The sequence below is a fragment of the Littorina saxatilis genome, unplaced genomic scaffold (genome assembly GCF_037325665.1).
Source record: "Littorina saxatilis isolate snail1 unplaced genomic scaffold, US_GU_Lsax_2.0 scaffold_1811, whole genome shotgun sequence".
NCBI lineage: Eukaryota > Metazoa > Mollusca > Gastropoda > Littorinimorpha > Littorinidae > Littorina > Littorina saxatilis.
The window spans coordinates 1-19,702 of NW_027127376.1; the positions used below are offsets into that span (position 1 = coordinate 1).

The following is a 19,702-nucleotide window of genomic DNA, read 5'->3' on the forward strand; positions in this document are numbered from 1 at the left end:
GCGAACTGAGACCATTATTTTTGATAATCACTGAGACGAGGTATGTAACTTCTTTATTCCTCCTTTCTGTTTTCTGGGGCAACATAGTGTATGAAACCGCTGCATGTTCTTTAAGTTGATTAAATGTTTGCAATTGATTGCGTGTGATCTGTTTATAAAATGAAATATTGTTGAAAACTGACCATCGGATTGCAGTCTTGTCGATGCAGCCGAAATCTGGAAGGGGAACTACTCGTGTCGCTAGACAAAGTATGAGAGTTACTTTTCCTTGGAATCTTGCTAGCGATAAACGATTGTGCACGGCAGATCTGAATTCAGAAAACAACCAAACTCATGGATTGTATATTGAGATTCATACAGACACACGGATAGATACACAGACAGACACACGGACACACAGTTAAGTAGGGGAAGGTTGCCTGATTTGGACCACTTTTTGTTTCTTGCTGATAACTAACTTGTTATCTTGCGAAGAAGTTTGATGTTGTGTTTGGTAGTCCTCTCTTTAGTTAACCGTCAGGCCAAGTTAGAGCGAATAACCTTTGATAGACATTCAGCAAAGCCCCCTATACTTCAAAATAACATGATACAACTTAGTGTGCAAATCAGACTAATTCAAATATGCTTTAGATTTATCTGTTTCGGTTTGATGAAAACTTTATTTCAAGCCCAACAGGAACCTAAAGTTAACAGTTATAAATTAAATGTAATTATTAATTTCCACGAAAAGAAGATTATTTGGTATATATATGTTTTTGAAAGCTCAAGGGCTAGGTATAGGTTATTTTCAGCAAGCTTGTTAATGAAATAATGAAACCAGCCTTTAGCTTTTATTGGTGTTCTATTTGTTGAAGGTGGTCCATATTAGGGAACACGCACAAACTTTGAGATGTTGCTATAATTGTTTGTTTGCAGTAGAAATTCGGGGTCAACACTGCCAAGTTAACATTTAACAACTACCTGTCAGATATAGCAATTTGTATGTGATAACAGCTTTGGCTGTGGACAGAAACTAGTCCGATATAAGCGTCACATTTCGAGTGAACGCTGCCAAAAGTGTAAAAAAAAGAAAAGAAAAACAGCCTAACGGTTTTACGGTTTGTGTGTCTGCAACTGTTTTGACATGTGCAAGTTATCCAGAGAGGCTGAATATAGCGAATTCAATTGTTTTGAGCGTTCTAGCACTGTTAGTTTGTCAGAACCGGAGGTGGTCCATATTAGGCAACCTTCCCCTACCTGTACTCCAGCTAACCGTGCATCATTCTTTCCAGCTCAAGATTGAAACACCTACCTAACCTTTCATGATAAATCAGAACGACCACTAATAAAAGAGACTGTAATTGAAATGTCCTTTTAACGAGTGCATGCATACTGCATAACAATGATGCATTCAACCCCCACCCCCCCCCCCCCCCCCCCCCCCTCTTTGATGCGTCAGTGTCAGCTGTCCTCCACTTGGACAATAGGTTTGAAACATAACGTGCTTGCGATTTGAATTTTTCTGTTGCATTCATCTCTTGATTCTTCCGATGTGTTTGATTTACGAGTGAACGTGACGCAGTATGCTGTATAGACTAAAACTGTATGTGGTTAGATGCATTCCCCGTGCACACCGTCTGTGCTTTATTATCTTGTGTGTAGCTTTGGTTGGTTGGTTGGTTGGTTGGTTGGTTGGTTGGTTTGTGTGTTTGTCTGTTTGTTTGTCTGTTTGTTTGTTTGTTTGTTTGTTTGCTGTTTGCTTGCTTGTTTGTTTATGTATGTATTTGTTTGCTTTTCTCTTTGTTTGTTTGCTTGTGTGTGTGTTTGTTTGAGTGTGTGTCTGTTTGTTTGTTTGTGTGTTTGTTTGCTTGTGTGTGTGTTTGTTTGAGTGTGTGTCTGTTTGTTTGTTTGTGTGTTTGATTGTTTGTTTGTTAGTTATTTAAAATAGGAACACGAAGCTGCAGGTAAGAAGAACAAGAGCAATATAACAATGTTGTCCTTGTTATCTTGTTTGTTAGTTAGTTTGTTGCTTGTTTATTTGTGTGTTTGTTTCAGTGTGTGTTAGTTTGTTGGTTGGTTTATTGGTTTGCTTGTTTGTTTGGTCGTTTGTCAGTTTGTCCGCTGGGTCTTGCTGTCAAGTCAGTAATGAAAATGCCTGCATTTTTAGGAAGAGAACATTATTTCTTGGGTGAGAAGTGTTTGGGGCCAGTGGGGGGGGGGGGGTCTATGTTTAAAAGGGGGAGTAGGGGGAGACGGGATGATGTGGAAGGCATAAACTGAGTTTTTAACGTCTGGGATGGAGTCGGGGGGGGGGGGGGGGGGGGGCGGGAGAGGAAGGGGGGGGGGGAGGTTTATTGAAACCAAGTTCCAAACCTAGACAGGTGTCGAACTTGAAACACAAAGGGGTCGTGATTGCAGCCAGTGTTGACGTAAGCAGCTTGGATAACATGTGGCGGGAGGAGGTCCTGGGAAGCCGAAGGGGTAGGGATGCCCAGCATTCATATATAAATGAACACCAAGTTTGATTTCGTTTTGATTATCCCCGCTGCAGTCGACAGATATAGATAGGTATGTGCTGTGCGCAGTATTTGTTTTTAGTTTGGTTTGATGACATTATTAGTTGTACTCTTACGAAAGAAAATAATACAATGTTACACTAATGAAAATTGTTTTTGAACAAAAAGAGCAATATGATTAATACGTGTGTCTGTGTTGTGGTGCGTTATGGCAAAAAAAAAAAGGTCTGTTTACGGTAACATAGGCCAAAAAAATAGGGTCAGTTGGTCGGGATTTTTTTTTATTTTTTATTTTTTTCTCTCCAAAAAACCCACATTTTAAAGTTATTTTGCCAAAAAACAGACTTTTTTTTTTTTTTTTTTGTCCCCAAATGCCAAAAAAAAAGTCTAGGGTCGCGCGAAAAAAATAGGGTCGGTCGGGTTACCGTAAACAGACTATTTTTTTTTTGGCCTTATGGCAATTCATGTGAAAGAGATGTTCAGAGAGAGGGGTAGGGTAGGGTAGGGTAGGGTAGGGTAGGGTACGTAGGGTAGGGTAGGGTAGGGTTTGATTATATTAAGGGGCTTTTTGATACGGAGAAACATTATTTGGATGTTATTGTAATGTCAAAAATGGTGTCATATATTTCGAGTTGCGGCTTTGTTGTTTTATTTTGAAATGCTTTTGTTTTGCTTCCTTCGCTAAATTTGAAATTGTGTTTTGTTTTGCCTTACAAGTTGACTTTCCAGCTGCCATCGCTGAAACTGAGGCATACAATTCCCAGTGTGTTGTTTTCATTCGTGTTTATTATTTTCAGTCTTCAGGGCGTATTTGTTCTGTCTTAGGTGTTGTAGTTGTACTAGTTATTTGTTCTGTGTTGTTTATTGCACAGCTTTGAAAAAAAATAGTCCTTAAAACACGCGTTCAATTATTATGCTCAGTGGGATGAAGTGGTGCAGCGCTATCCAATAGTTCCTTTTGCTCTACTCCAATGATTTCAAATGTCTCACTGTTGGTCGTTGTGCTACGCTTTTGTGCAAGTATACAATGCCGCCGTTACACTGCCACTCGAAAGAACCAAACTGGCGTGGTGTATTAAACCTTTCAGTGCATTAATGGTTGCTTGCGGCGGGCCCGGTAGCTCAGTTGGTAGAGCACTGGACTTGTGATCGGAAGGTCGCAGGTTTGAATTCGGGCCGGGACGGACACGGATCAAGTTTATGTGCAGACCCAGAGACGGAAGCCATATGTCCCACCCCCGTGTCACCACAATGGCACGTAACATATCTTGGTCGTTCTGCCATAAGTACAGATGGCTGATACCACCTAAACACGCATACACGTGTGTATCTCGTCAAAAGCCGTGAGGGCGTAAAACTCGAATCATATAACCCATATCTTGTCCTTACCAAGAGGTGAAATATTTAGCCTGTAGGACATAAAGCATTCACTCTTTCTATGGTTGCTTGCCCCGTTATAACACACGTAGACACACATTCTACAGATACCACTTTTTCTCCAGTCTCTGTTTCACAGAAACAAACGTGAAAAGTCGAGGAGCCATCGAAGAAACAACAAAAAACAACAAAACAAGATGGCACCGAAGCTGCTGGCATCAACCTTCCTGGTGACGTGCTTCCTGTCATGCGCAGTGGCCCAGCCGGTCCCAGCGCGCAAGAAGCCCAACATCCTGTTCGTTCTGATGGACGACATGGGGTGGGGGGACGTCGGATTCCGCGACAGTCAGTTCCACACCCCCACCATTGACGGCATGTACTCCCAGGGTGTCCGTTTCAACAACTCCTACACGCCCCCCAACTGCGGCCCTTCTAGAGCCGCGCTTTTGTCGGGTGTCTACCCGTGGCGAATGGGACTGCAGGTGTGTATGTAGAGGTTACATGCCGAGTCTCAGTGATTATTAAAAATAATGGTCGAAGTTCGCGGATCATGAAAAATGCGAGCTTCAGCGATCACATTTGTGACCCTCCACCACGAAATGAGTCGCATGTCACCTCGCGCGGTTCTGCGCTAGGCTTAATATAAGTCCGGGGAGTGTCTGGTAACAGTGTGAGGGTCACCTTAGTCACGGGCTTATAACTCAAACAGTTTTCGCTCTTTTCTGAAACGGGTTTCACCACTGGATAGAGCATAAAAAACTCTTTAGGAAAATGTAAAAATATGAAAATCATGCAAAAGTGACATGTGACTCATTCCGTGGTGGAGGGTCACATATTTAGACTTACTGTAAAGAACTGAAGAGCGTAACCAATGTATTTCTCTTGATAAAGTGGCTTGAATGTCTATTTGTACAGGGAAACGCAATCAACTCCGGCTCCTCGGCAGCTATACCGCTGGGGAGAACCATCCTGCCGCAGAAACTGAAGGACGACCTGGGATACCAGACACACCTGGTTGGCAAGTGGCACCAGGTAGGAACCCAAATTTAAGAGAAACAAATGTGTGTTCTGTGTGAATCAAAAGTCAAAAAAAAAATTGTAAAAATAGTTTGTGTTCTGATCCGAAAGTGAAGAGAAATCTTGATTGTAGCATAGCACAATTGTATTATATCGTGAACCGAATTAAAGGATGCTTCTTCTTCTTCTTCAGCATTCGACGATGGCTGTGTCTAGATTCTTTGGCCCGTGATGTTGACGAAGTGGGCTGTCAGGATACATCTTTATTTAAATACAAAAGTCAGAAAAAAAAATATCGATTTAAACATACTGTTTTAGTATGGTCTGGGTGGCCGAGTGGTAAACGCACTTGCCTCGGAAGCGAGAGGTTGCGAGTTCGACCCTGGGACGGTCAGGGCGTCAGCAATTTTCTCCCCCCTTTGCTAACGTAGGTGGTGGGTTCAAGTGCTAGTCTTTCGGATGAGACGAAAAACCGAGGTCCCTTCGTGTACACTACATTGGGGTGTGCACGTTAAAGATCCCACGATTGACAAAAGGGTCTTTCCTGGCAAAATTGTATAGGCATAGATAAAAATGTCCACCAAATACCCGTGTGACTTGGAATAAAGGCCTTGAAAGGTGAATGCTCGCCCTAATAGGCTTGAGGTTTGCTGGTCGATGTGAATGCGTGATATATTGTGTAAACAAATTCCATCTCACACGGCAGAAATTAATATGTAAAGCGCTTAGAGAACGTCAAGCGCTATATAAATCTCCCCATACAATACAACACAATAGTATTGTAAATCGCCAGCCAGGAAACAATTATGTAGACAACTAACTTCCAAAATCAAGAATCAAAAACAAGAGATGTTAAGTTCATGGTACCTTTACTTATAGACAAAAAGAAACAATTCACAAGAACGTTCACAGCTATTGGTCTTTAAAGTCGACAAATAAATTACACACCACAAAATAAGCACAGTGATCTAATTGTCATGTGACTTATATTTGAATGTTCTGTCCTTCAAAATAAAAGAAGTATAAGACGGGCGCTGTGGCGGGGTGGTAAGACGTCGGCCTCTTAATCGGAAGGTCGAGGGTTCGAATCCCGGCCGCGGCCGCCTGGTGGGTTAAGTGTGGAGATTTTTCCGATCTCCCAGTCAACTTATCTGCAGACATGCTAGTGCCTTATCCCCCTTCGTGAGTATACACGCAAGCACAAGACTAAGTGCGCACGGAAAATATCATGTAATCCATGAGTTCGTTGGGTTATGGAAACACGAAAATACCCAACATGCCTCCCCCGAAAGCGGCGTATGGCGGCCTAAATGACATGGTAATAACGATCATACACGTACAATTCCACTCGTGCGTGTGCAAAAACACGAGTGTACGTGGGAGTCTAAGCCCATGAACGACGAAGAAGAAGAAGAAGAAAGAAGTATAATCTGCCTGGTCAATGCATTCCTTGAACTGAAAGAAAAAAATTACTTTGAAAAATGTCTGCTCTCTGTCGCTACTGTTATCAGGGCCCTCTGAGTGTCAGCAGGCCCTAACAAGCCACCATTATATCATACGTTCATTATTTAGTTTGGATTACTACTAATAATACTGGAACATTTATATAGCGCTTCCCCACAGCTCGAAGAGATTAACAAGTTCAATTAAACAGCAACACGATATAAGCTTATATAATGAATACAATTCTGCAAAGAGCAAAGAGCAAAGATCCTACATTATCGGGAAACCTTCCATTCAAAGCTGATGGGATTATATTATATGGACAATAGCAACTGCGTTCATGTCTCTCGCTGTTTTCAGGATTTGCAACTGTTGGGTTTCTAATGTTCGATCGCTCTTTTCTTTTCATATCAAGAATAGCCAATAACCGGCGTCATTATTTCTGACTCAAGAAAGTACACGATTTTGACAATCTTTTGATGTCGATGGAAGGGTATAGACCTTTCGAGAACGACATCCTTTCACACTTGTTATTGATCAGGCGAAAAAAGAAAATATACCGACAACTGGCACTTTTCGTCGAGCGTTAACATCGATACTGAAAAAAGGGCGTGTGATACACACGTACATGGACAGCATACATATATTTATAGCGGACGGATAAGTGCAAAGTGGAGTGAAGTTGTTTAAGTTTGTCAGTCGAATCAAAACGACGGAGATGCAAAAATAAGCTCAAAGGAGATCCAAAATGGAAGATAAACAGAATAATACATGTTTTTGATTAAAATTGGCAATCTAGTGGCTGCTACGCCTGGCGTCTAGCATTATGGGGTTAGTGCTAGGACTGGTTGGTCCGGTGTCAGAATAATGTGACTGGGTGAGACATGAAGCCTGTGCAGCGACTTCTGTCTTGTGTGTGGCGCACGTTATATGTCAAAGCAGCACCGCCCTGATATGGCCCTTCGTGGTCGGCTGGGCGTTAAGCAAACAAACAAACAAACAAACAAACAAACAAACAAACAAACAAACAAACATGTTTTTGTTTCCTGCGTGGTCCACGCTAGGTTTACATTTTCGTCTATAATGAAACATAGAAAAACTCGCTTTTGCTCGTATTTTAATGTAAAAAACAACAACAGCTTAACATAATTATCTACTCGTTTAAACATGGTATCACACAGCGTAGAAGGCCATACATATTCCATGTTTTGTATCGTTCTTTCTGGGTGTCTATAAAGCAGAAATTGATATTCTGTGCATGGTCAGTTTGGGCACCACGTATGAGAAATGTTAGCCTAGATACAAATAGTAACTATCAAAACGGAGAGGAGAGACATTGACGGATAATATCATCATCATCATCATCATCACCATCATCATCATCATCATCGTCGTCATCGTCATCGTCATCATCATCATAATCATCATCATCATCGTCATCGTCGTCGTCATCGTCGTCGTCGTCATCATCATCATCATCATCATCGTCGTCGTCGTCATCATCATCGTCGTCGTCGTCATCGTCATCGTCAATTTCTCATCAAACCTATTTTCAAACAGCCACCTCTTTCTAGTTTTTGACGCGTAGAATCGATTTCACCACAAACGCACAGTAGCTCATTTACCACAGATGTTTACGCCCACAATGTACTCCCTGATGAGTTAGAAACAGATTGATTTTCAATTGTTCCATAAAGAGAACGCACAGCAGCAGTCCATTATCGGACGGTTTTGTCAGGTCGATTTTTGGGGTAGCCTTATTTGGACAGCGGTCACGTGATCCTTGTAAAAGATATATTTGATCCAACAAAATTGACAGATAACCACGTTGAATGCCTTTACTGGTATTGGGAGTTTGAATGGAATGACTTGGGAATGAATGTTTTGGTTTGAGTACGAAAATGGAAGCAAATTGTTTGTTTGTTTGTTTGTTTTTTAAGTTAATAATTTTTGACGGTACGCAAAAAACAAATCTCAGTCTAACCGACATTTGTTTTTCTTCTGTTGTACAGAATAACATTGTAATGGCGTATACTAAACAAGAAAATGCCGTACCTCATTTGAATACCGGATTCCTTCCATCTGTGTCCCATGAATTTGGAGTATGGTAGCCAAAATGGCGGTGGAAGTGTGTGTGTGTGTGTAGGGAGGGGATGTATTCACGTGAAAGGCCAGTCGTGCGTACGAGTGAACATGGGAGACGGAGCCCAGGAACTCAGAACAAGAAGCAAAAGTTCTGTCATCAGTATGTCTTGCTGTTTTGATTTGTTTGTTTGTGGTTTGTTCTTTTCTTTTCTTTTTGTTATAAAATAAGACTTTAAATTTGCGCATACTAAACAGGAGGACGCCGTACAACATGTAACACCCGGACTCGTTCCATCTTTGTCAGTTGGACGTTTCATTTATCTGGACTCACAGGGACTGTGTATACCATGTTTGTTAAATGCACACTCCTTCCTTTAAAAACAGTTCGGGTCGCCATCTCAGACCTAGCCACCCCCCCCCTCCACCTTCACCACACACACACACACACATCTTTACCAATATTGTTTTCCATAATGGTCCACAGGGATTCTGCAAGAAAGAGCAGACACAGACTGAGAGAGGGTTCGACTCGTTCACACACACACACACACACACACACACACACACACACACACACACACACACACACACACACACACACACACACACAAACAAACACTCTCTCTCTTCTCTCTCTCTCTCGCACGGACATACACCCTCTCCCTCACCTCACACACCAACCTCCACCTCCCCTCCTACCCCCCCTACCCGCCCCCCCCCCCCCCCCCCACCACTACCAGTCCCACTCCACCCAAACACATATTTACGAACATCGTTATCCATAATGCTCCACAGGGATTCTGCAAGACTGAGCAGACGCCGACAGAGAGAGGGTTCGACTCGTTCTTCGGCTTCTACCTATCCAAGCAAGATCCCTTTTCTCACCTGTCCAAGAAAGATGCCTACGATTTCCGCAGTGACCATGAAGTCAACCGCTCTGTGGCTGGACAGTACTCCACCTACCTCTTCTCCGAGAGAACCAGGCAGCTTGTTAGAGAGTACAAGGTTAGATCATTAATAGCTTAACTAGAAGAGATAAGAGATACAGAGCTACTTGCAGAGAGAGAGAGAGAGAGAGAGAGAGAGAGAGAGAGAGAGGGGGGGGGGAGAGAAAGACAGAGACAGAGAGAGACAGAGACACAGAGAGAGGGAGAGACAGAGGGCTATAGAGAAAGACATGAGACAGAGAGAGACAGAGAGAGAGACAGACAGACAGACAGACAGAGAGACAGACAGACAGACAGACAGAAAGTTACAGATACAGACACAGACAGACACGGACAGACACACAGACAGATAGACAGACAGACAGACAGAAGTTAAGAGATATGCTTAACCTTTATGTACTATGATGTACCCATCAGTGCAAATATATATGGTGGTTTAATTTGCATGGTTTTTGTTGCGGTATCAACGCCCTAATTGTATGTCTGTCCTTTGCAGGCTTCCCTGGCCAGCAATGCTGACACCAAGCCCTTCTTCATCATGTTGTCTTACTCAGCTCTACACGCGCCTAACCAAGTCCCTCAGCACTACATAGATCAACACTGTGCGGTATGTATATACAGGGTGGGCCACAAAAAGAGGGACAAAATCAAACTCTCATATTTTCTAAGAAAATAATTGTTTCTTTCTGACCAGAATGTCCTTTGTTGTTGTTAACCACACTACCAGTGTTTCTGAACTTATCAACCAAGCGTGTGATAGTATGACGATGTGGTATTTTCTTTCCAGGGTGTTCGCGTCGAAACTGTCTTTGAACCAGAGTAGGCGACTACAGTTCCACAATCTTGGTCCTCTCTTCGACGGAAAAGTGATCGTAGGGGTCCATTCTTCTGTCAGATAAAACTTACAGGTCTTCTGGATATATCACCTGAAAATCAGAAAGAAACAATTATTTTCTTAGAAAATATGAGAGTTTGATTTTGTCCCTCTTTTTGTGGCCCACGTCATCCAGCAGCGCGGGGCCTGGATTGAACATGTCATCAATTACTGACAAGAGCAACAAAATGTTCTTCGATTTCGAAATGCTTTGGTATAATAAAAATTTGAGATGTTGTCCACATCTGGTGAAAACATTTTGCGAAAATTCTTGTATTTGTAGAAACTATTACAGTTTCTTTTTGTCCCTCTTTTTGTGGTACACCCTGTATACCTTTCGTTAGAGCTGCAGATATATACAGACAAAATAGTAGCAACGGCTTGAAGTCAAAATAGGGCATACTTATGCACAGTTATGTACGGGGCCCTATACCCTGTATAACACAATGTATGAAAAGGTAAAAAAACAAACACGAACGTACACGATTAAATACTAGGCACTAATCGTACAGCCAATGAAATATCCTCCACAAATCTGTTTTTCTTGTTGAGGTATCTTATCTGGTTAATGTTGTACGACAATTTGAAAATGACGAAACAATAACTTGCAACAGTGGGCGCGAATGAGTTGCCGTTTCTTTGGGCGCCTATACTCTACGTTCAATCGCATGAAATCAGAATTGTACCTATAATTGATCAATAACTAGATTTCATTTATATTGTTGACCAAACTATTACATTTGAAACAGATTTCGAAAGTCATCATTCTCCTCCACTGCTAACACGGTCTCGCAGTACAACAATGCCTGTGTTGATCTGTGTCAAATGTCATTATTTTGTTAAAAATTGCAAATACCTTGACTATGTAATTATTACCAACGAAAATATGAGGCTGAAAGTGGCTTGTTCATTTCAATGCTTGTTATTCTCTCAGGTGCCAGGAGAATGGTTCCGAATAACTCTCGCTTACTCTATTACACATGTCGCAAGCATTTAGAGCGCTTATCATATATGTAATTATCGTATTTAGTGATTCACAACACCAGAACGACAAAAGACCACTCTTACAGGGACTTTTTAACTCCCACAGGACGTCAGCGACCACAATCGTCAGATCAAGTGCGGCATGATGGCTGCTGTGGACGAGGGTCTGAAGAACATCACAGACGACCTCAAGGCACACGGCCTCATGGACGACCTGCTCGTCGTCTTCACGTCAGACGACGGCGGTGATCACGAGGAGGGGTCGAGTAACTGGCCGCTGAGAGGCAACAAGCGAACGCTGTGGGAAGGCGGTATCCGAGTGACCACCTTCATGTACTCGTGAGTTCAAAGTTTCAAGGCTTACTATTTTATTACGGCTTTGGGCACATAGCGCTTTTAAGCAAACATAGAACACAGCAAAATCACTTTAACACACGCACGCACGCACGCACGCACGCACGCACGCACGCACGCACACACACTCACACATACACACACACCCACACACACACACACACACACACATACACACACACACATACACACACACACACATACATACACACGACGGCGGTAAAATAGATGAGGGGTCGAGTAACTGGCCGCTGAGAGGCAAAAAGCGAACGCTGTGGGAAGGCGGTATCCGAGTCAACACCTCTCAGCGGCCAGTTAATCTGTTTCAAATGTAATAGTTTGGTCAACAATATAAATGAAATCTAGTTATTGATCAATTATAGGTACAATTCTGATTTCATGCGATTGAACGTAGAGTATAGGCGCCCAAAGAAACGGCAACTCATTCGCGCCCACTGTTGCAAGTTATTGTTTCGTCTGGTTAAGAACAGCCTTAAGACACTCTGCATACTACTCATTGTGTTTGTGCAGGTGAGGCAGTGTTACTCATTTCGCTGAGCTCGTTTTCGTATTGTTGTGCATTAGGATCATCTAGTATGATATGAATAAAAGCAGGAATGACTTCGGCATGTAAACGCATTGATTTTGTCGAAATCAGCACAGCAGTAAGCTAGATTCTTTCTGCTCAATTTGTTTAATTTTTTTCTTCAAAAGTTTATGACTTTGATTTTGATTGTTTGTTTATCTCATCGGCACAACATCCATCAGGCAAAATATCAATATGTTGAATGATAACGTTGAGATAAGGAAGTTCACACATTTATCTGCTTGCAACAACAATCGCAAGGACAGATCTATCTGCTTCGTTGACTGCTAGATTTTCATTGAATTTCCCAAGTAATGATGATCTCGTTTTCAATTAGATCTGGACAGTGTTTGTGTTCTTAGATTCATGATTGACCATGCAGGCTGATTGAGATCATAACATTGTGTTTGTTTGTGCTGGTGCAATGTGCAGATCAATGGCCCGGACCGCAGGATGACCCAGTGATCAATACAACTTGCGTTCACCACTCAACATTGTCTTCCACCTAACTCAAGGGCAAAAATAAAGGTACATGGTGGTGAAATCATTGTGCAATTTATGTCTGTGAAGATCAAGATAGTTGTTAGCACTAACTGATCATGCTTATTATTATCAAGTTACATACACACTCCGCCCCAGCTCCACCCTAAACCCATAACAACACTCTCCAGTCCAACTACCCCCACCCTTCCGTGCAACATATGTTGCCGTCTGTACCTTGTTTGTGGTTATGGGGAGTGCTCAAATAGTTCCATAACTGTTAATATAAATTAAAAGTACTGAGAGTTTCATTTTCCATTGCTCTTCCCCTTCCTCACGTCACATTACACACTCCCTTTGCCCCATCCCCCACCCCCTCTCTCTTTCTATGCTCTCTTTTTTCTTTTACTTCTTCTTCTCTTTCTCTCTCTCTCTACCTGTATAAATCAGCTCTCTGGTTGTTGCTTCTGTGAGTGTAATGTAAAGTTCTACATCTCTGCATAAATTTTGTATTGTCATTTTTCAGAATGCCCTTGTAATAACTTCAGCGTCTGCCCATGGAGTCTATATAGGTCAAAGTCTCAAATGTGATGTGATCAAGAGGATGCCGCAATGATCCAGGTAATATTGCAAATACTCAAACTGATCTAAAAGCAGAAGCATAACGTGATCCACAAACATTTCTGCTTAAACATTACAGGGTTACAGTACACCCAGAAAAACAGCTGGATGTTAGTGCATAATTATCTGCAAGTGCAAGCAACATCGACCCTCTCCCCCTGCTCTTTTTCCATCAGCAAGAGCAACATTTATTTTCATGTACAACTTTGTTAGTGCCTCTTATGTTGTATAACTGTTGATATTTAAATGAAGCAAGTGTTTGTTTTCAATGGCACTGCATTTCCCATGTACACACACACACACACACACACACACACACACACACACACACACATTCGCATTGTCTCTGCCTGTCTGTCTGTCTGTCTGTGTCTGTCTGTCTCTCTCTCTGTCTCTCTGTCTCTGTCTCTCTCTCTCTCTCTCTCTCTCTCTCTCTATTTCTCTGTTTTTACATAAGTAATTTTGATCACTTGCACTTCACTGGGATTTAGTTACTGAATCAGTCATTCAGTGAGAGTGTTATGTAGAGTAAGAGTATTGAGTCTGCTGCTGCTGCTGCTGTTGTTCTTACTCATTACTGTTTTTCCTCTCTGCATAATTCTTGTTCTCCCTTAAATTGCTGGTGTTATTTTCATCATTACAGTATCTGTCCATTGAGTCTGCGTCTGAGCTGTGATGGGACCAAAAAGATTCCAGAATGAAAGAGGTAACTTTTACTGATCTTTATTTAGTTTATGGAGAAGTTGGTTCACATAATGCATTACAGAGTTGCTGCCTTTTTAGATATATTAAACATTGTACCAGTCATTACATGATCAAACTGTGTTAGCCACCCCACCTTCCCCGGTTCCCATCTATCCTTCTATCCCCGCCTCTAAACCCCCACCCCAATCCTTCCATCTCCCCCAAATCAAATTTACTGACACAACACTGATTTTCATTTTACCTTATTTAAGTGTTCTTTGAATAAAATTATATAGCCTGTTGCTGCTGCAAATGTTGTTGTGACTGTTTTTCCTCAGTGTATATTTTTTTCGTTTCCTCAGAATGCAGTTCTCCCATGCACCACAGCGTCTATCAATGGAGTCTACAATATTGTCTGGGATGTGATTTGAGCAAGAGCATGTCAGAATGATCAAGGTAACTTTTTAAACACACAGAACTGATCAAACTGTAGAATTCAAGTACACAATTTCAGATGTTTTCAAATGCATAACATACTGCAACAGTCAGGGTCTTTCTCCACATAAAGAGTGTGAGGTTTTCTTGGTAAAATTGCGATTTTTGTCGCTATGCGCAGAGTGCGACCTTTTTATTTGATTTTTGTACTATAAAGGCAGATATTCAAATAAAAGAAAGTCTTGCATGGGGAGGAAGGAATATGCATGAGGCTTTTGACAAGACAAACTGTCCTTATTAGAGCCTAAACATACGTTCCTTACCGTTAGAACCAAAATGTCAGACATCATAGATGCTCCAATTAAACAAAAGAAGGGCATCCTTTTACTTAAACATAATTATACACTGTACCGCACATTAATAACCTGGTTGTGTTCTGTGGCAGTGCATAGTGGGAACCTTTTTGCTTAATGAATTTCACATGTGTCTGTAACTTGAATCTCCACCAAAAGAAGCTGGACGTAAAAAGGGGTGTCTAAAAAAAAGCGCCATATTTCCTTTTTGATCTCTTTTTTTTTCGCAGTCAAAAATGTGATTAAAAAGAAAATAGGGAGGTTTTTTTACCATCCTGTATAGTCTTGTTGTTCCCATGTAAAATCCTAGTCAAACATGTGGTGTCTGATATGCTGGGTAATATGGTGAGGAACATGCCTTTAAAGGCCCAGTGATAATTGTGAAAGCCGTTCTGCTCAGCTGGAATTTGATGAATTTTGTTGTTGTGTTTAATGAAATGAATTCGCAAAAAGGAAAACAATTTTTTTTACTGTTCACACAAAGCACTTGTAGATAGTTGGTATGTGCCGCATGTCAGGGGTGGTCTTATTCAATCAATCAATATGAGGCTTATATTGCGCGTATTCCGTGGGTACAGTTCTAAGCGCAGGGATTTTAATTTTTTTAATTTTTTTTATTTTTATGCAATTTATATCGCGCACATATTCAAGGCGCAGGGATTTATTTATGCCGTGTGAGATGGAATTTTTTTACACAATACATCACGCATTCACATCGGCCAGCAGATCGCAGCCATTTCGGCGCATATCCTACTTTTCACGGCCTATTATTCCAAGTCACACGGGTATTTTGGTGGACATTTTTATCTATGCCTATACAATTTTGCCAGGAAAGACCCTTTTGTCAATCGTGGGATCTTTAACGTGCACACCCCAATGTAGTGTACACGGAAGGGACCTCGGTTTTTCATCTCATCCGAAAGACTAGCACTTGAACCCACCACCTAGGTTAGGAAAGGGGGGAGAAAATTGCTAACGCCCTGACCCAGGGTCGAACTCGCAACCTCTCGCTTCCGAGCGCAAGTGCGTTACCACTCGGCCACCCGGTCCTAATACATACAGGTAAACTGACAGGTACTTTTCCACAGTGGAACCCCCCTTTCAGACCCATTCATTTCAGACTTCCTCCTTTTTAAGATCTTGCTTCTTTAGATGTTCTGTGACGGGTGAAGTGGCGCGCAGTGGTAAGACGTCAGCCTCCTAATCGGGAGGTCGTGAGTTCGAATCCCGGTCGCTGCCGCCTGGTGGGTTAAGAGTGGAGATTTTTCCGATCTCCCAGGTCAACTTATGTGCAGACCTGCTTAGTGACTTAATCCCCTTCGTGTGTACACGCAAGCACAAGACCAAGTGCGCACGGAAAAGATCCTGTAAACCATGTCGGAGTTCGGTGGGTTATGGAAACACGAAAATACCCAGCATGCCTACTCAACGAAAGCGGAGTGAAGCTGACTATGCTCACAGAGTATAGTGTGGGGAACCCAAATGGGCAAACGAGCTCACACGTCACCAGAATTTCTGGAACGCTGAAGAAGAAGAAGATGTTCTGTTCGTAACCTGTAAATTACCCCCATTTTTAGACCCCTTCCATTTTAAGACCTGATTTTCTCACATTTTTTAAGGTCTTAAAAGGGGTTTCCCCTGTACTCCTAAAAAACCCTGACCCACAAAGTAATTTAATTATAACTGCTGTAATTGTTCCTTCCGTGTGCTATTATCTGTGGGTTTTTTTTTTTTTCTCCTGTGTTGTCTCATCCTCTGTGCGCCCTGAAAGAGACCTCCGGGTCGAAATTGCCATACCTTGTCTTAGGCCACAAAAAAAAATAGGTGTGGTTACAGTAACATAGCAAAAAAAAATAGGGTAGGTAGGTAGGCAATCACTTTTTTTTTTTTTAAACTTTTTTTTCTAATGTGTACAAATTAAACCTACTTGACAGGGAAATAAGTGTGCGACTCGGGCGCTTTCGCTTTCATTGCGTTTTTTGCACTCGTTTTTTTTTTTTTTTTTTTTTTTGACAAATGTAATAAAAAGTTATAGGATCGGCCCCTAAAAATAGGGTAGGTCGGGTTACCGTAACCACACCTACTTTTTTTTTAGGCCTTATCCAGCTGTGATCCCGCCTTCGTATTAATGTGAGGGCAGTACCTTTTTTAAACTTTCAATATTGACCGTACGTTTTGCATAAAACACCAATAATGAATTAAAAATACATCAGAAAATTATTTCCTCACTATACACAATAACCCCTCATTTAAAGGCTGACAAAGTCCTATTTAATTAGTTTACTTACTTCCAGGGCTTTTCCCATCGTTGCGGGGATGTATAAATTAAGCTTCCTGCAAAGTTTTAGGTTTGAAGTCCTTACCAATTACAAGAAATAATCAATTCTTTATAAAGTTTATTGCTATCTTTAGAAACAGTTCTCCAGGGCTTGGGCTATTTTTAGACCGTCAACACAGACAGTACAGCTTCGTCAATCCCCGCGTGAAGGAAATCGCTCACCTTCCACGTGCAAAACGTAGTGATATTGACATGCCAGATTAGCGCGGTAGCGGATTGTGCTAAGCAGGAAAGCGCGCTTTTCTGTATTCTTGTTAACTTCGCAATTTCCGGAAAACATCCACTTTCACTTTGAGACTGTTCTGTTTACATTCGACACTATCAACACCACTTTGCAATACTGAAATAATTTTTTCTGTTTTTGAAAGCTACAGCCAATCGTTATTATATCCCCTTAGGTACAGTTTTATAACATTATTGGCACATGTAAACAATAGGAATTAATTAATGAACGCTACGAAAAGGGCAGCCTTTAACCTATGAACTTGCAACTGTGTTGACCTGTGTAATGTAACATAGACCACCACCATCTCTCTCTCTGTCTCTCTCTCTCTCTCGTACACCCCTTACCTGTTCGCAAACCTTTACCCAAATGTATGCTAAATGTATATACAATACAAGACAAGACAAGACATGGCAAGACAAGACAAGTTAGGAAAAGGTTGCCAGTAGGCCAATAGAGGGATGACAAGACAAGGCATGACAAGACAAGACAGGACAGGACAGGGACCACAAAAAAAAGAAAGAAAAAAAGAAAGATAACTAATTCGGTCAACAGATGTTAAAGAAATAAGCATTTGTTTGGGTTGAATGTTTGGGTGTCACCCTGTATATATTTGTATTTTTGCAGGACAGGGTCGAGTTGTGATGATGTCAGGGCGACTGAAGACACACCAACAAGTATTCTTCGGAAGTGTTTGGAACACAAATGAACATTATTTCATAATAAAAAGGCGGCTGACATTGATGTTCATATCGGTTCATGTTCATATTCTCAGCACAGACCTGTGCTTAGAAATCGGATGTTTAAGAACAAGAGACAACCCTGAATAAAGCCTTATGAAATATGGTTGGAGCTGGATCAAAAGTGTGTGTGTGTGTGTGTGTGTGTGTGATTGAAGGGCAACATTTATAAATGATGAGACAGAAAGCTAAAGCACATCCTTTTATCGTACGTTCCATATCGTCCTCCTACTTTAAATGCTTGCTATTAAATACAGACGTTCTCCAAGAAAATGTCTATCCAGTAATGTTTTGTTTATCGCAATGAAAGCTTTTTTTTGAGAAGAATGAAGAGGAATCAAATTTTTAAAAAACAAAAAAACAAGACAATTGAATTGCTCAAAACGTAAAGAAACAGGATGATTTTGGTTCAGTAGTACTATTTGTAGACCCTTAAAGCAATACATCCACAAGGGATTCCAGTGTATCAGTGCAAATAGAAAATTTCTGATATAACTTGAAAATTAAAACAGACTGAATTGTGATAAAAAGAACCAAAATACCGAGTAGTTTTTTTTTTAGGTCTCCCTCTTCACTCAATCCCCAAACTCATATTCTGTACCGAAAAGAGCTCAAACACACACGTGGACAGACAGACACGCACACACACTTTGGTAAACATCATGTATGCTTCTCGACTCTGCTGATCCACAATTAGAAATATCGCTATCATCATTTATTTTTGGTCACCGTCTTTCCCTTTTCACAGGCAAGTTTTTTTGTGTAGCATTTCCCATAGAACCCCGATGGCTCCACGGTAGACACAATGATCAGTCCATACCAGTCATGTTATTTTCTCGAATCAATGTATAACCTTTAACCCAGGAGGGTAAATGACATGGAAGGCTTCGGGTAATCTTGAACTTTAATGTGTTAAATTCATAGCTCATAATTCAGAGGCATTCAAGCCTCCAAATTTGGAGAACCTGCACTTGTAATCATAACAAGTCTTTTAGATCCCTTTAAAGTCACGGAATGAACTCCGATGAACTGTACGAATCATAGCGTACTCTGGTACGAATGCATTTTGTTTACAAATTACATGCGTCAAAGAAGGAATTATCCGTGTCAGCGGACAGGGGAGGCAACTTTGTCGTGTAAATGAAGTCCCTTGGTTGACAACCTACACCATTTTCGCCGATCAAACAACCAAATTAATTAATTATGCTTAGGTTTGGAGCTTAATCCGTCAATTAATTTCATGATAAATGTTCTTGGGCTTGATTACAGGTACTTGGATCTAAAATAAGTAAAGTATGCCACTCGATTCTGAGCTATGAATTTAACACACTAAAGTTCAAGATTACCAGGCTTCGTGCACCATGATCAAGTGGGAAGGAGAGACCCAAATCGACAACCAGCACGGAGTTACCACTCAATCGGTGATTTCGTCTTGGAGGCAGCCATTTTTGGAAGGGGAATAACTTACTTGCTTTTATTGTCGACTCGGAGTGAGCTCCCCTCGTTTGTCGGCGATCCAGGTTTCGTGTCTTAACTGGACGAACTAGTCCTTGAGTTTGCCGAACAAGTTCGCCCAGTTAAGACACAAACCATGGTTCGCGAACCTTAGTTCGGCGAACCAATGGTTCGTCTGGTTAAGAACAGCCTTTAGCTTGTGGAGAATGTT

At 41.4% G+C, this 19,702-nt stretch overlaps 1 protein-coding gene and 1 long non-coding RNA gene across 5 annotated transcripts; both read left to right on the top strand.

Annotated features, from left to right (window-relative positions):
* Positions 1-2,399: 2,399 nt before the first annotated feature.
* LOC138955827 (arylsulfatase B-like) lies at positions 2,400-11,561 on the top strand (the record flags this gene model as incomplete). Of its 3 annotated transcripts, none has more annotated exon segments than XM_070327350.1 (6): positions 2,400-2,460; positions 3,998-4,354; positions 4,788-4,904; positions 9,213-9,422; positions 9,861-9,971; positions 11,329-11,561. In XM_070327350.1, coding segments are annotated over 5 exon segments (956 nt in total), but the record flags the coding sequence as incomplete, so codon positions are not given.
* Positions 11,562-12,098: 537 nt separating this feature from the next.
* On the top strand, positions 12,099-18,275 carry LOC138955828 (uncharacterized). 2 transcript variants are annotated; one of them, XR_011452387.1, is made up of 5 exons: positions 12,099-12,690; positions 13,169-13,263; positions 13,907-13,969; positions 14,310-14,403; positions 17,924-18,275. It is a non-coding gene; the product is annotated as an uncharacterized lncRNA (long non-coding RNA). The 2 variants fall into 2 exon arrangements; XR_011452386.1 differs by lacking the exon at positions 17,924-18,275 and having other exon boundaries at positions 14,310-16,812.
* The last annotated feature ends 1,427 nt before the right edge of the window (positions 18,276-19,702 follow it).